The following is an 18308-nucleotide window of genomic DNA, read 5'->3' as shown; positions in this document are numbered from 1 at the left end:
TGTATGATCAAGCCTGAAACTAGACATGGTCATGCCTGTTGATGTTTGGTCATGCCTGATATCACATACGATCATGCCTGCTCATGGATGATCATGTCTGAAGCGTTACATACATTCAGGCATGTTCATGTCTGATGTCAGATATGATCATGCCTCATCATGTCTGCAGTATTCAATATTTCAGGCCGGATCATGCATGGCCATGTCTGACTAAGCATGAACAGGCATGGTCATATCTGAAGCGTTAAATACGTTCAGGTCTGATCATGTTTGATCCAGCCTAATACATGGGATTGAATTTAAAAAATATAATTACATATAACTAACCAACTAAGTTATAATTATATATAGCTAACGAATTTATAATTATATATAATTCTTGTAACGTAAATTTTTCTTATTACTCTATAAACTCAACAAAATTACAGCTAAATTTTGACTCAATTAAATTACTCTATTGCTCGAACTCAAATTACACAAATCGGGCGACGTTACACTTCGCCCACCGGTCACTTCTCCCATTTCCTCCAGATCCTGACGGGCGCCAGGCGACTTTTATTTCCCCTGTATCGGCGACCGGTCTAAACGTACACGTAAATTAAAACCTTTTATTTAAATCCTTTGGAGATGAGAGCAATGAATGGTGGTAGCGGCATGTCCTGGTGCGCTCATTATGCTAGGTTGTGGAGAGAGGGTCGCAGTTTTTGTGACGTGAAAGAAGCCGATTAATTAAATTAAATTAAAACCAAATAAAGAAAAGAAAACGAAATAAAATACCATAAAGATGTCGTGAGAGTGACGTGGAGAGCCCAGAAGGTCCGCGGTCGAGTACTTTCGGTCCATCAGACAAATAAATATCTGAGTAAGACATCGTGAACATCTCGTGGACGAATCACAAAATTTCACACACTTCCAGATAAAATAATAAAATCAATAATGTAGTAAATCAAGACGACAAATATCACGACAAACGGCTCCAAGAACCCAATACTCAAAGCCATAAGTTCCAAATCGACATCAGTTAAGGGTGTGATCGAAGCCTACCTTCGGGGCTCTCTGACTCACCACGACTCGCTGCAAGCTCGATTACCGGGTCTACTCTTACTCGAGCGACTCCGAATCTCAACTCTCTTACACCCTGGTCTTCCCTCAAATACTCTTCTCCAGTCTCCCACTTCATTCACTCGCACGCTCTACTACTTTCAGTCACTCTCACATTCTCGCTTCTCCATCAATTCTTCCCTCACCACATACAAGCCGTGGACTCACGGGCCTTTCCGTAATGTCGCTCCCCGTGATATCCGAACTTAGCAAACCTTGGCTTCCTCGAGTATCGCAAACGAGGCCTGTTATCCTCAAATAAACGTAAACATACCTCTGCTAACTCCGGGTACCAACGTGAAGGGGCAGCGAGATCTTAGTCGCTCTTCCGCGATCACCACGCCAACCCCGAGGGCTAAACCTAAGCCTAGTCGTCATCACTAGTCGAGAGGCACGTTATCTTGGCCACTATCCGCGACACAGCTAGACATCGCTCGTTAAATCCACGCTCAACCACACAGACACTCCAAAACATACTGCATACCGTACACGTAGTCGTAATCTCAACACACTTAACTCACCGCACACATATACTTCATACTCTCAACTCACTATTTACCACAATCAACTCGACACACGTACTAACTCCATCTCTCTCTAACACACAGACTCACACTGACTCTACCTTCAACTCCATCTCCTCAGTAATGTGACGTCACATTCTATATAACTTGAACAGTCACGAGCTTAATCATTTGAAAAACTTTGTGTACTTTCGCTGCGTCCGGGAGCTGCCGAAATTATTTATTATTTATTTGTATTATTTTTAGTTATTAAATTAAACCACTTCTACACCAGAATCCTTTTTGTGCATTCCCTCACTTTACATATCTATATATCAATAGTTAATAAGTTAGATATAAAATTTTGTTGACTAAGAAATTATCATGCATAAGATTTTTATTATTTGAAGTTTATGCAACGAAACTTACTTTTCAAGTCAATCTCTTAAGTCAACAGGTAGCAGATCAAACTTTCAAATGCGAAATTTGCAGTTCGAATCCTGCACACGCCCAAATTTTGTATTTTTATGGAAATAATTATATAAGACCATTTTTTATATACAATTTTTTTACCTAGATAGGCATGATTAGACCTGATCAGGTCTGATCATGCCCGGTCATTTTTCATGTCTGATCAGACTTGAAGACTCATGTCTGGTCCTTTTTTTCAGAGTAGATCAACAAATAAAAGTAAACTTCACAAAATATACAAGGTAATAAAATCAGCAACACAAAAAATCATAGAAAACTAAAATTCATTGATTCGAAACGAAATGACTTTTGTACAAGGCATGGATTTTTTATCACCAATTGAATATAAATTTTTCACATCCTGTGGTTTTTCGTAACAAAAATTCTTGCTCCCTTATAGACATCAAATACTGAAAATTAATATGAAAAATTAGAAATATTATCGTCATAATTTTTTTTTTTCATCAATTAGACTGAGAGAAAAAAAATTAAATTCAAGTAATTATTTTTCTTGTTTCTATAAATATTCTTGTTTCTATAAAAAAATAATAAAAATAAGTGACTTTTTTCTAAAATTAAATTGATAGTTCTTATTTTAAGAAAAATTTTGCATCACTTGAGCAATAAATTTCTAGAAGCATCAATTACGTAAGGCAGGCAAATATTTTCTCAATTTAGTTGATACGTTCTTAAATTTATTACAATTAAAAACTTCACTAAAGCAATTATTTGTTTACATAAAAAAAAAGAATTGAAGAAAGATATAATTAAAAAATAGGGAAAAATTCTGGCACTAAGAAAAAAATTTGTTTTTCTAACAAAATAAAATTTCTCATTGGTATTGATAAAAATATGAAACATCCCTGTTCAGAAAATCTCATAGATTCCAGTAGATTCTCATAAATTCCCATAGAGATTTTATAAGAATGAATGAGTTCTATGAGAAGTGTTGTAGTTAAATATCCCTATATTTATACATACTGCTATAAGAATTTATCGGATTTTTTAAGCAGGGATATCAATTTTTTCGAGAACTACTTCTATAAACTATTAAACCGTTTCAGCCCTTAGCTAATAGGCTAAGCTAATTTGAGTTGACCGGTTAAACTTTTGGCTAATTAACTAAGCAAATCAAGTTAACCGGTTCAATCAGCCAAGCTGATGAGCTAGCCAGCTAATTGACCTGGTTAACTTTTTTATCTGATTAAGTCGGTTTAAATGTACAACCCTAGTATTAAGCAAGTAAATAAAATACTTGAATAAAGTAATTATTTTACTTATGGATTGAAGAAAATAATTACTTGGTACTATGCAAGTAACTAAAATTCTTAACCAAGAATTTTTTCTTGAAAATATAAATTTTTGTCTCTCAGTATAGATAGGTCATTATTTCTTACATGAATGTTTGATCATGTTGCTCATGAATCATCGTCGATCGCCGAGATTGAATTATACCTCTTTGTTGGTTGTATAGCTCTCGCATAAGGTTGTCCTTCTCTTGCTCAAGTAATGCAATTTTATAATTTTGTTTGTTTACTTCCTATTATAAAATTATATAAAAAAAATTTTTTTTTAAATCACTGTATTTAAATAGTTTATTATTACCTCAGTCAATGTGTAATTTTGATGTTTTAATTGAGTGAGAATGTCCTGGTTTATTTGTGTTGAAGATCTATTCAAAAAAGCTAAATTCATATGGAGAGGAAGACCACCTCTTTCCCAACTATTTATAAGAGCTGCTAGGTGTCGATTTACTTCGAGAATGCGTGCACGTTGAAGTTCTAATCGTTCTTGTTGAGATTCAGTCCATTGTTCCTACACCGAGAAAACATTTTTTTTTTTGTTTAATTAACTTATTACTAACTTAACCCTTCAGCACTCTCGTGAAACCGACGTCTATCATTGTTCTCGTGATGAGAAAAATTCTCACTTATACTGCGCAAGTGTGCGCGTGTGTGGATTCACTTTATTTTAAATATTTACACGCTGATAGAAATAAATTAAAATTTAAAGTTAACATAACAGCTGTTTATATGCACCTTGTCCATAAATGAACTATTCACGAAAACATTTGAATCGAGCCGACCACACTCGATTCCTAAATTGTTACATCTTATCTTACTACAGTGATGAGAAAAAATCTTACAGAGCAACATTAAAACTTCTTTAAAATAATATTGTACCAGAATAATTAAATAATACTGTTGTAATCTAATAGGGCATTAAATTTTTAACAGAAAAAATATCAAGCATTCATTACATTTGACATTTTAGAGAAAATTTAGATAACCTATGAACGTGAGAAAAAATCTCATAGTGAGAGCGCTGAAGAGTAACATATCTTCTTAATATTTACCACATAAGAAGCCATTTCACCGAGATGCTTTATTTTATCCTGAGTTGTGGAAATTTGTTTCAAGTACCAATCTCGGGCTTTTTCGATCGCCCCAAATCCTTGGAGTAAAATATTTTTTTCTTCTTCAATTTGTTTTATTCTTTTCATCTATAATTAAAATTATCATCAATAGGAACCCTCGCAGATTTGAATCACGGTGGAAACACCGTGGGTTTGTTCCATTTTACCACTGTGATTACGCGGTGTATCCACCGTGATTCCACGGTGGCTTTATCATCGTGTGTACACGGTGTTTCCACTGTGATTAGGCATTCGATACTTTGCGTAATCACAGTGGAAACACGATGTATATACGGTGGTAAAGCCACCGTGGAATCACGGTGGACACAGCGTAGTCACAGTGGATACACTGTGTATACACGCTGGTAAAATGGAACAAATTCACCGTGTAACCACGGCGGATTCACGGTGTTCACACTTTCACGGTGTTTTCACCGTGATTCAAATCTGCGAGGGAAGTGTACGGCTAAACTTATATTCAATATCATGTAGTTATTTACAAGTGAAAATATATTATATTATTAAATTATTTAATAAGATTTTCCTTCGTGGTTTTTACAAAACTGTTTAAATACCGTAATAATAAAGTATAAATAAAGTAGAAAGTAAGTAGGAGAGAGGTGCTGCAATTGTAACAAGGGGCAGTTATAACACTCAATGAAAAACTATTATAAAAACTAAAAATTATTACTATTCTTTTTTTAACTTGTTTAAAATAGTAAATTATTGATTAGATCAAAGTTTCAGTTATAACTCTTGTTCCGATATTAAAATATTGAGAATTGTTGAAAATACGCGTGAAAATTTTTTTTTGTACGCTTTACAATTTTATTAATAAAAAATTTGTTTTCTAATGTTATGATGTGAGACTTGGATTCATTCTTTAAGAAACATATTGAGAGTATTGTATAAACGAATTTTATATCAATTTACTGATTTTTGTTATTATAATTAGATTTTTATTAACAATTCGGCGTGAGAGTCAATAGTAACACTTGAACGATTAGCAATTGTAACATTCAGAGTCGTGTATGGGATTTGCGCAAACTGGATGCGCCACAAATCTACTCAAGGATAGTGTAGTTTTAATATTTATAAATGTTTCATAATTTATATTAAAGATACAAATATATGCGCTACTTTAAGTTTAAATACTTGACTTTAAGAGTTAAGTAAGTATAATAGTATGTATTAAGACTGAATAATAAAAGCAATTTGGTGGAAAATATCTATTTCGTTCCGTGTTACAACTGCCCCTGCACTGTGTCACAACTGCAGCCCACGCGCGCCGCCATCTTGGCTCCTGACTTTAGTTAAATAAATTGATTTTTTAATAAGTTAACATTGCCTTTTTACTAATTAACTGAGTCAGTTACATAAAAGATACTATCAGCTAACTTTCTGACAGTTTTAAGTTTACTATCTTAAAAAAAACCAATGGAATCAAAAAAAATAAAATTTTTTGTTACAACTGCAGCACCTTTCCCCTAGACTTTCCATATTCATACGGCGTATTCATGAATTCTATTCACGCTATTTACACTGTGATTTTATCTAGTTTCCACGATGTTTCTACGACGTTTATACAACGATCCTACTGAGTGTATACAGTGTTTCTTTAAATTTAATAAAATGATTCTGTATGTGATCTAATGGATTAGGAGCATCACTTGGACGGATCGATCAACATTTTTTATTGATGATACACAACCCGGTGACTGCTGGACTCGAACCCGGGTTCTTCCGATTCTAAGTCTCAGCTATTATCCATTGCGCTGACCCACGTATATTATCGCGTAAAAATAGATAGTATATTTATTAAGAAACCAAAAAAAATTGAAGAAATTATCAACCCGTGATGTCATGATTCAGGACATTCCCACTGAGCAGTCGTGCTCAACTTTAAAGACGATTATCCCTATGTTAAGTACTATTAATATAATAAAAACTAGTTGAGATACAATGCACTTTTTCGCTTGTTCTAACATGCACAGAAGTCCAAAAATATTCTCATTGCGTCGATTCTCCGATCTGGCAACGTGATTGTCTTTTCATTGTTTTTTCTTTCAACGATGCGTGTAGTAGAATTTAAATGTTTTGAAAATTTTTTAGAGATTACTTTTATATTGGTGATTGTAAATAAATATTTATTAAAAAAAAGATTGGTGGTAAACTAATCAAAGTCTTAGCAAGTATGTCTGAGGCTAAAAGTAAAAAAATCAAGAAAAAATACATAAAACAGCTCAATCGAAATTCCAGATTTGAAACTTCCCGCTCAGTGTAACGTTCCTGATTCGCTATCTCTCATGATTCAAGCAACGACAAAAAATTTGAAAACTGTTAAGAGTAGCTAACTTTTAGCATTTTTTACAACAAAATAAACACCGCTTGTTTTCCTTATTTGAAAAGAAACATTCGTTATATCTTCAATTAGTGATTTTCAGTTTTTTAAAACAATTGTAAGAAAATTTCTATTTTTATTCACGAAAATGTGTGCTATAACACCGATTGGGGTACGGTTCACATGTTAAATATGCAAATTTAAATAGTCAATAATTACAAATTTAGTACCGCAAGGGCTATTTTGAAAAATTTCTACACATAAAGGATGCTTAAAAGTATGTGTATTTAAAATTTCAGGAATATTGTAAGAAAAGTGATTTTGGTGGGAACGTGCTTAATCGTCACTATAATTATACTGTACAAAGACGGTATAAATATAATGCTCACATAATAGAAACACAGTATAAACTTTGTATAAATGCAGTATAGACGAAGTATAAATACAATGACAATGATATAAACGTAGTTTTTAAACTTGGTATTACCACATCATAAACGTGTTTAAAATAATTCATAAATACATTCTTTACAGCTCTTAAATATACTGATGTTATACCGTAATAATACCGTTGTGTCAAAATCGCGAGAGTTGATTATTTAAAAACTTAACAGCAATAATTCTTTTACCATATTAAAATCAATTCCATTTTGTAAAGTGTGCCGTCTAGACTCTTTTTTTCTTGATGTTATTTTCTTTTGCGAAATTCCAAGATGATTAGATTGTATATCTATTAATTTATCATCTTTTATATTTTTTTGAGACTTTAACAAACTTCTAGAGTCAACGTTATAGTTTGCATTCGATATTTGTTTTTTTTGAAGACATTTTTCTTCGTTCAACATAAGTCCGACTTGCCAATTATGTAACGTTGTTCTTATTTCTGATTTGTCAAAATTACGATCTGCGTTCAGTAGTCGACCGTCAGTCGCAGCACCGGTTCTTGGAGGTTTCGGTGGACCAAACATTTTTAGTGATTTTACATCAGTAATGGATTTTCCTTTAAACATGTCCAAAGAAATATTTCGCGAATCATTACGAGATTCGGATAATTGAGGCATACTAAATGTACGTTGTTGTAATATGGCATTATTGGGCCGTATTGTGGCTGTATTCGGAGACGTTAATAAATTTTTCATGGGACTATTGATCGTCAAATTTGATGCTGAAAACGGGGTAACAAATTGACTTTGGCTATTCGAAGACTCCATATCTTTTTGCTTCTGTTCTAAACATATTTTTAAACCAGTACATAAACGTTCGAATGTTAATAATCCATTGGATGGAGTAACTTTTTTTAAATTTTCAAGAACATTTTTTGGTAGTTCCTGCGTACCATCGTCTTGCCATCGTTTTTCAATATCTAAATATTTTATAAATCCAGTATTTTCATGGTCCATTATTTGAAACAATACTCGCATAGCATCTACGAAGCTCCTCGGAAGTTCATCAGCTTTCAATGATTGCACTTGTGCCATTTTTTTTTCTTATTATTTATTTTTTATAAAAAACGTTTATTTTCAAGACGCTGTAACATACATAAAAATATTGCAAATGACGTAAAGATATATTTTTTGACATCACAGAAATACATTTTATAAAGTATTATTAGAAGTGTAACAGTATAGAATATAATGATTTCCTAATATTTTGATAAATATTCAACTCTAAATTGTTTTGTTTTTTTTTTTTAAATAGTATTTTCACGTTACGCATTTTTGTTTCAAGTCATCGATTGACTTTCTGAGCAATAACAGAAAAGTAGTATTCGCAAAGGCGTCTTCTCATGATTGGTATTAGTCGCCATTATTGCAGTATGAGAATTTAATCATGTCAATTGAAACGCTTGATCCTTGACCTACCCTAATTAAGAAAAGCGATTTAGAAAGATTAAAAACAATTTTTTTTTAATACTTTTTAATTCTTGCATAAACGTTAAATACTTCTAATTTTTAAGCATTAAGGAGGACCACTAGGGTGACCGCCTAGAAAAACGATTTTTGGGAATGTTTTTAAAGATAATTGGCCTGTCAAAATTACATTTTTGATTCGATCGGAAAACTGGAGGTTCATGGTATATAGAAACATATGGGGTTTTCCATGCCGAAACGGTCACTTTTGACTTCAACCCCTTTCGATTTGGCTAAAAATTTTCTTTTCTTTTCTACCCCATTAAAATCATTTTTCAGGAAATTCTCAAATTTTTTTATCCAAGCCAAAAAATGTTACGAGTATAAAAAAAAAGGGTTTTATTTTCTCGAATAGCTACAACTTCTTGAAACATTGATTAATTAAGACGTTTTTTTTTTTTTTTTTTTTTTTCAAAATTTTTTTTCTTTGAATGTACTTTCCAGAAAAAAATACAAAATATTTTTGGCAGTGTTACAATTCAACTCCTATATCTCTACTCAAGGGAAGCAGCTATAACTCTACTCACTCACAACTTTACTCAGCCTCTACTCACAGTTTTTTAATTTCCCGCTAAGAAAATTAAAAATTTTCAAAAATTCAGGAAGTTATTGGTTTCAGTCCGATTTTCGAAAATCGAATTTCTATCAGATCTTGATAATCCAAGATCCCAGAGCAATAAGACACAACTTATTTTCTAAAGCATAGAACTTTCGGTTCTAAGTAGTCTCTCATGTACTTTTTAATACCTGTACGTTTGTGAAGTTAGCTCAGTGACACCTGCGCAGGTACCAGGTGAGAAAGGTAACTAAAAATCAGAGTTACTTAACTTACATTTTAATGTCTGATTTTTATATATATTTTGTAGGATATTACTCTGAAGTAATATCAAAAAAGTCAGACGCTTTCCATGGGCCAGAACTTTTGTTAGACGCTTTAAAGCTCTACAAAAAATAAATGAACTTAATTTATTTTTAAATGTCTGATTTTTATATATGTTATTCAGATAGATATTACAAAGTTATATTTAATCAGTCAGACAAATTGTAATGACCAAACATTTCCTAAACACAAAAATTACTCAACTATGAGTATGAGCGCGAGAGCACTATACATGCGTTTCAGAGCGAGTGAAACATCCATGGTAACTCGGTTCCCCTTCTTAAACTCACAATCTGCTTCAGTCTACTGTTTATGAATGTGTATTAGGATGTCCGTTGTTTACCAAATTAGATTTTTTTAGTTGGTCTTTTAGTAGATTTATATCATGGCCAACTAAAAAAAATCTAATTTAAAAATAATTAATTATTTTTTTTACTAACATTATTACAATTGATATCTTTTTTAAAATAATATAAAAATGATTCTTTTTGAAAGACAATCGCTCTGAAAAAATTCATTTCTCCCTATATATCTGTAATATATATAATTACTTTTAAAATTATTATTATCTTAATTAATAATTTCATCTTATTCAAATAGATATGCAAAAATATGAAATTGAAGGCAGTAAATATTTTTCAAATATTAAGATAGTTTACTCTGAAGCGCATGCACATAGTACTCTCGCGCTCATACTCATAGTTGAGAAATTTTTGTGTTTAGGGGATGTTTGGTCATTACAATTTGTCTGACTGATTAAATATAACTTGGTAAAATTTATCTCAATAACATATCTAAAAATCAGACATTTAAAAATGAATTAAGTTCATTTATTTTTTGTAGAGCTTTAAAGCGTCTGACAAAAGTTCTGGCCCATGGAAAGCGTCTGACTTTTTTGATATTACTTCAGAGTAATATTCTACAAAATATGTATAAAAATCAGTCATTAAAATTTAAGTTAACTAACTCTGATTTTCAGTTACCTTTCTCACCTGGTACCTGCGCAGGTGTCACCGAGCCAACTTCACAAACGTACAGGTATTAAAAAGTACATGAGAGACTACTTAGAAACGAAAGTTCTATGGTTTAGAAAATAAGTTGTGTCTTATTGCTCTGGGATCTGACTCTATGACGTTTTAAGGTTCTAAGAAGCTATTCTGACTAGTTTCAAGATGATGTCCGAGTGTATGTATGTATGCTCATCTTTCAACTGAACCGATCTCTTTAGCTAAAGAATATGTAAAAAAAAATTTCATCAAGAACGGTACAGAATTGTGGACACTATCGTGGAAGAACCGCGCTTTTCTTTTGAATGTATGTAAACTTTTTTACCAATAGCATTTTTAGAACCTACTTAACTCAAATAGATAGATGTTAAAATTTTTGTAAAGTTGCGTCATGAGGACAAATACAACGGTTAAATTTTCATAAAATCTACTAAAAAGTTGTAAAGAGTTTACATACATACACACACACTCACACCTTCGGACATAATTCTGAAAATAGTCAGAATAGCTTCCTAGGACCTTAAAACGTCGACATTGATATTGATTGAGAAGAATTAAAAATGATGACATTCGAATTCTTTTCAATAATTTCAATTCTTCTCAATCAGTATTTTTAACCAGGGTAACTGTCATTAATTGTGAGCATCGACTTAACAAAAAATAAACATTTCTATGAATAATATAAGGTAAATGTCCCAATACCGGAACGATTTGATAATCATTATATTATATTTTAACTCGTACGCGATGAAATTAAATAAAATTTTCTTTATTTAAAACCTTAATCTTTTAGTTACGAAATAGGATATAAAATAGATTTTAGAATATATCCGAAATATGAAAAAAAAAAATGTTAATTAGAGCAACAGTATCGGATTCATGAATTTTTCATGTCTTTTAATGATTTTGCTAAGAAATCAGTCAATGGTCTTAAACTTATAGAAAATGTATAGAATTACTTTTCAATAATTTTTTTTGTATATGCATTTTGAATGACATTAAATTCAAGAAAACATATTAAAAATATGAAAAAAATAGTACTATTATATTAGTTTTACTGTTCGTCTATTGGTACGCCAAAATGAACCCGTGCTCAGTATCGGAACAGCCAATCATATTAATGTTATTCATGTTATCGATAGACATTAACGGTGAGCTTTATTGACTGCCCTGTCTTGAAAATCTCATAGAATTCAATAAATTCTCATGCATTCCTATAGAGATTTAATAAGAATGAATGAGTTCTATGAGAAGTGCTATAGTTAAGTATAGGGCCTTAAACATACAGCTATAAGAATCTATCGTATGTTTTAAGCAGGATGGCTAAATCATGTGCAATATTAATTATTACTGGAGCCCTCATATTTAATGCAGTATGTATGATTGATGTAAAAAATTGATTAAATATACATAAACTCTAATTTAAATCATAAAAAATCAATTTTTGTCTTTAGTTTTTTTTTTAAATTATTTTTATAGTATAGCCTCAAATGATTTATTTTGTTTCTATTCTTTAGTTCAAAATATTAATTTAATTGAATATTTAATCATTTAAAAATTTTAAATACATTTTACATTATGGGTGTGATATAGCAGACATCAGACAAATTTAAAATTATTAATAAATCAAGTAAATAATTAAAAATATAAAATTTAAAAAAATGCGAATTCAAAAAATTTTGAAATTAATAGTGCTTTTTTTGTAAACATTATTTTTTTAATTATTTATCTTATTGATTTATAATTTTAAAGTTGTCTGATGTCTGCTACATTCACACTCGTTTTACATTAATATTATTTAATAATTGTTCATATTTTCACTATGAATAAATGCAAAAAATAACTTGTTTTATTTACTGTTCCGGTATTAGGACAACCGTATTCCCGTATTAGGACAAGGCTATTTTATCGTTTCGCTATTGGGTCTTTTGGGTGTCATAGAAAAAAATTTTTTTATTTATATTAAATCTGAGAAAAATGAACTAATTTGATTATTTTTGAATAGGTAAATGTCTATTCTATGATGTAATAAATTATTTTAGTTTATAATTTATTTGAATATTTTTAAAATGATAAAAATTAGTCGTATACCCTTCGTCGTTCCAGTATTAGGACATTTACCTTATTATTCTTGTGAAAGGCTGAACAGCTGTTGTTATTTACGCATATGACAGGTTCACGATAACGCTACAATGGTTATGTTTTCGTACCGTTTCCAAGATCATCTACTAATATTGATCAATCTTTAAAGTTGATACTAGTCCATGGTCGCATGATTTTTAAAGTAAAAATATAACTTAATATACACATATTTGTGGTACATATTTAATAAAATAGAATAAATTTATAAAAGTTAAACTACCTTTCAACCAAGTCTTTTTTGTTAGCAATTGTACGTGATTCCTGACAACCCAGCCATATTAGCTGTACCTTAGAATTTCTATTCATTCCTTAATGGCACAATATTGCACCCAAAACATCTTTTGATAATCAATTCATTTCATTTTTTAATTATAATATTTTTTAATAAACACCTGTCAGTTTGTTATTTTGTTTTTTTGAATTTGGTCACTTTAGGTGGTAGGTGGAAGTTCGATTTACTTTAACTGCGAATTGTCATTAACTTGAAGACCTCGAATTGCCGAAAATCTGCGGCTAATGTATTAAACGGCAAATTGACTGCTAAAGTAGAAGAGCAAGATTTTAGACCAAATGAAAAGCAAACTTTCGCTAGCGTTTGGTTTAAATGGTTACAATCTATTGCCGCTTTTGAAAGATAAGTGAATAGAAATTATTACCAAAAAATTACAAGAAAGTAACTGATAACCCAGTTGCTTTAAATTTTACACAAAGTTAGCGTCAACTAGAGATTAATTATATTCGTCATTCGACATATATATTGGTAACTGACACGGAGGCGTGGCTTAAAAAACATGTCGAAAAGTAGCTTACACTTTCAAATGAGTAACCCATGTGATAGTAGAGTAAATAAAATACTTTCGGCTATGTAATTAAATGTGGAATAAACTGCAAAAAAAGTGATAAAAATGTGACCGTAGTTTCCGCGCTTTGTATACGAACGTCTCATGTGGAAAAAAAAAAACCCAATGAAATTGATGCAAAAATCTAAGAAATTACAGAATAATGATTATATTATTAAAATTAATATTTATTTACTTGAAAATAAATAATATTTTCAGTTTTTAACTTTTAGGTTGAACTTTACAGTCTTTTAAATAAAAAAAATTTTTATCACAAAAACAAGTTATTGAAATTATTTATCCACTTTTAGATATTTTAGCACTGATTTCATAGGATTTTTTTTTTATCTGATTTCTTTGGATGAAAAGCGCGGTTACTAAGGTCATTTTTTTATGGCTTTTTTCACGGTTTATTTCACACGTTATCAAATAACCAACAGATAAATTTCGTTCTGCGTCATATGTAATTTTTTGTTTTGGGTTTTTACCCGTCCAAGATAAGATAACTGATAAATTTAGTAACATTTTATTTATAAGTCCTATTATAACATGGGTTACGTATTTGAAAGTGTAACCTATTGTCCGCCACGTTATTTAGGCCACGCTTCCGTGTCAGTTCCCCTGACAGCCAAGTTGGCGAGAAACTGACGAGAAACTCGCAGCCGTAACTGTACACCAAGTTGACCGCCAACAGTTGGTACCTCCAATAGTTAATAGACATTTTCTGAGAAAGTTGGTGGCAAAAGTTGGAAATCCAAAAAGTTGATGGACACTTTCTGAGAAAGTTGGTGGCAAAAGTTGGCAATCATAAGTTGACGGTAAGTTTCCTTTAAATTTCCTCAGAAACTTGCATTCCAGTTGCGGCTCCATACTGGCGCCAACTTTTTGAGAAAGTTGGCGGTAACTTGTAGCCAAAAGTACCCCTCTGAAGTTAGCGCCAACGAATCGATTTTTTAGAAATTTTTTTGCATAGATCGTTTGTCGTTAGTTCTTAATTGTTCGGCCAAAATCATTGTTAGTTCGATTAAACAATTTTTTTAAATAAATATTAAAAAAATCGCTTTGAAGTTAGCGCCCACTACACGAAATTGATCGTTTTTTTTTTTTTATTGATCTGAGCTTTTTATTGTTTGTTCGATTAAAATTCGTGTTAGTTCGCTCTTATTTAACATATAAATTAATTAATAAGCTATTCATAATTAATATGACTTGTATAGTGTTCGCGCATTCGCGCTAAAGTTGCTGGTGTGATGTCCCATCGCGATTCACCTGCCCGATTGAAATGACCCCTCGCGGAATTACGATAAAAACCCTTTCGCGGGCTATTCAAATATAATTATACCTATATGTTTTAAATAAATCGTGGGAAGATCTTGGGTTTTTCGGGACTCAAAATAAGAAAACATCTGGTCACTCGAGGCTTGTCTAGAGTAAAATTATAAATGGAAAAAGTATAAAAGGAACTTACGCCTGAAACCTTTTAAACATATTGTTCGCTAGAATTAAGAGAAATTTGTGTAGACGTTTGTGAGTTATTTATAAATAATTTGTGTATTTCGTATTCAAATAGTTTTGAGAAATTCAAGTACCCTATCATAATTCTTAACGAGAAAATCCTTAAGACCTTTTTAAATAAAAAATATGAAAAGGATCGAGGGTAAGCTGACGGAGACCGCAATAAAACTCGGGCGGTCCAATCATCGGGTAACGCAGCAGCTGTTGAGAAAGTCGATCTAGTGGCGGAGCACAAGATTCAACCTCGAGGGGCAGAAGTAGTGACTGTGACGTCATGAGGCCCCAACTACGTCCCCACCAGTAATCTGAATAGTTACTATTCAGATCAGTGATCCCCACAGTCAGCCAATGAGGGAAACCTACCCCGTAAGGTCTCCAAGGATGATGCCCCTTCAAACTTAAAAAGTTGGAATAATTTGAAGATACATTTTGTAAGATAGAATAAGTCAGAAGCTCGAGCAAGACAGTCAACACCTCTGATAGTCTAGAACATTTAACTGGAAGATTGTATCCAAGTACAGGAAAATATAATATAAATAATATAAGTAATAAGAAGACGTAGAATGGATAAAGTAAAGAACGTAAATGTATAAGTTTATATCTCAAATTTGTATTAGTAGAAGGTATAAATGTATAAGTCTATTTGGTAAAGAACTAATATATATATGTATATTGTATGAGCACGAGTGTGAAAATGAGAGTAGTGGGGAGAAGTTGGAGAGTGGAGGTCAGAGATCTCTCTGTCGTCTGATGTAACTTCACTTCTCTCCGAGAACTTTTTACGAACACAACTGTTATTACTGATCTAATTTTATCCATACTTTATAATAAAACTCAGTCTTCAGATAAAAGTTATTTTATCAATTACATCTATCCTTATCCATAACTTAATTATTTCATTAAATAATAATCATAATCATCATCATCGTAGTCAACAATAAATTTATCCACTGTTTTCAAATTCAAAATGGGTCCCGCGTGACAACGAACTGCCCACTGTCCAGGAGGTGGCGGCAGCTCCGACCCTAGTGACCTCCCAGGACATAACAGCTGTGTTATGTCCTGGGTGGGTATAAGGTTTATAGCGTCTTTAATACTCAAAAATTGGGAATTACTTGTATGAACTAGATTATTGGTAGCATAATTGTGCTCATTATTTCCGTAGCCCGCGAGTACTGGTTCAATTGGTACGCGATTCGAATTATGAACTGGAGTAGCCGGAATGCTAGGGGTTATAGAAGGAGAGATGGTGGAAAAATTGTCATTATTAGTGTTCTGAATGTCAATAGAACTAATCACCACTTCAGTGCTCGCGTCCGAAATATGTTCGTCTGTAGTCACTAAATTAGACATTTTCGCCTCAAATTATGTTAATGCATTTATAGTCCAGATTCTATTTGATTACTATATTTAATATATTAAGGAAATCCTATATCAAATTACAGTTGAACTTTTAATTATAATTATTAAGATTATGGAATTGTAAATAATACAAAATATTATAATGTGTACTTATTTCGACTGAAACTTATCTCTGATAGCAATTTAAAAGTGTTAAATATCAAATAATCGTCAAATTTCATACATGAATAGTTATAGAATTTCCTTTAAAACAAAATGCCTTTAGTTTTGATATAAAATAATACTTCATAGAATGACTTACAGGTTGCAGAATTAATATAAATAAAATACCTTAAAAAAAATAATCACTTTTCACTTTTCACTCGCGAAATTGCCCTTATTAATATCGCACTACATAATTTCACTTCACTAATATCTTCTGTCAGCATGAAGTTTCCTCCTAGATGACCCTTCGCAGTTGAATTGACCCTCTGGAATTGGAAGATCGCCGATAAACTTATTGAAACGCCGGAACAGATGCAGAATAATACACTCGATGATGCTTTTGAATTTCAAAACGCTGATGGACCAATCAGGATTTTCCGGAACGCTGTTGAATCTCCAGATTTGCGTTGAACCCGATTGATGTGACAATCCCACCGCTGTCACCAGTTGTTATGTCCTGGGAGGTTACTAGGATCGGAGCTGACGCCACCTCCTGGACAGTGGGCAGTTCGTTGTCACGCGGGACCAAATTTTGAATTTGAAAACAGTGGATAAATTTATTGTTTACTACGATGATGATGATTATGATTGTTATTTAATGAAATAATTAAACTATGATTAAGGATAGATGTAATTGATAAAATAACTTTTATCTGAAGACTGAATTTTATTATAAAGTATGGATAAAACTTGATCAGTAATAACAGTTGTATTCGTAAAGAGTTCTCGGAGAGAAGTGAAGTTACATCAGACGGCAGAGAGATCTCGGACCTTCATTCTCCAACTTCTCCCCACTACTCTCATGTTCACACTCATGCTTATATGTATATATTCTTATATATCTATGTTCTTTACTAAATATTATACTTATACATTTATACTTTCTACTAATTCAAATTTGGGATATAAGCTTACACATATACGTTCTTCACTTTATCCATTCTACAACTTCTTATTACTTATTCTATTTATATGTACTTAGATACAATCTTCCAGTTAAATATTCTAGGCTATCAGAGGTTTATTCCTCCATAATTATTCTATATTTAATTATTTAGTACGATTGACATTACTATTTATTGTGAAACATTATTATAATTAATATAATGCTATATTTCTATATTTTCTTTAATTTATTTATTATACGCGTCACTCTTTATTTAATATTAACAGTAATAGTTAAATTCTGGTGAGACATCATGGTTTTCATTAGTAAGTAACATTTATTAATTATATATTTTCTTTTCTTACTTGTTGATAGAATATGTATTTGTTTATAACCATATTGACGGTTAACTTTAGAACAAGGGCCTATTCATGATTTTTATGCGTATGTTTTGTTTAGGTTTTAAGTATCGGATGACAGGAAACGTTCCAAGACCACTCAACCTGTATTTATATTTCTCTGAATACAAAATAAAGGTTTATCTATCTATTTATTTAAACTTTCTTATAATAAAAATATATAATTTAATGAGTATGTGCCACGACGATTTATCATTTAAATTATTGACTCAATATTGTTAAGACGCAATAAGTGTTGTAAGAAATTAATATATAATTTCAAATGGAATTTAAATGCGCGTTTCTTATATATCTTGAGTTTACTAATTAATT

At 31.5% G+C, this 18308-nt stretch overlaps 1 protein-coding gene across 8 annotated transcripts; it reads right to left on the bottom strand.

The window, feature by feature from the left end:
* Positions 1-2342: 2342 nt before the first annotated feature.
* LOC103576020 (suppressor APC domain-containing protein 2) lies at positions 2343-17867 on the bottom strand. Of its 8 annotated transcripts, none has more exons than XM_053738407.1 (8): positions 12992-13511; positions 12751-12886; positions 8545-8695; positions 7462-8360; positions 4432-4578; positions 3681-3890; positions 3473-3615; positions 2343-2485 (listed from the first exon to the last, which is right to left on the bottom strand). In XM_053738407.1, exons 4-8 carry the CDS (start codon positions 8308-8310, stop codon positions 2479-2481), a joined length of 1356 nt encoding a protein of 451 aa, XP_053594382.1. In that variant the 5' UTR covers positions 8311-8360; positions 8545-8695; positions 12751-12886; positions 12992-13511; the 3' UTR covers positions 2343-2478. The 8 variants fall into 8 exon arrangements, with proteins under 8 accessions (XP_053594382.1, XP_053594384.1, XP_008554260.1 ...); XM_053738409.1 differs by having other exon boundaries at positions 8545-8690; XM_008556038.3 differs by lacking the exon at positions 8545-8695.
* Between the last annotated feature and the right edge of the window lie 441 nt (positions 17868-18308).

The sequence above is a fragment of the Microplitis demolitor genome, chromosome 4 (assembly GCF_026212275.2).
Source record: "Microplitis demolitor isolate Queensland-Clemson2020A chromosome 4, iyMicDemo2.1a, whole genome shotgun sequence".
NCBI classification, from domain to species: Eukaryota; Metazoa; Arthropoda; class Insecta; order Hymenoptera; family Braconidae; genus Microplitis; species Microplitis demolitor.
The sequence above is the reverse complement of the archived record's forward strand: the minus strand, read 5'-3'. Positions and strand labels throughout refer to the sequence as shown.

Coding starts and splice junctions, on each gene's coding strand:
- LOC103576020 (XM_014442605.2), bottom strand. CDS start 8,310: ATGGCACAAGTGCAATCATTGAAAGCTGATGAACTTCCGAGGAGCTTC. Junction 4,579..7,461: donor ATGGAATTGATTTTAATATG/GTAAAAGAATTA, acceptor TTTTAATTATAG/ATGAAAAGAATAAAACAAAT. Junction 3,616..3,680: donor AAAATTACACATTGACTGAG/GTAATAATAAAC, acceptor ATTTTATAATAG/GAAGTAAACAAACAAAATTA.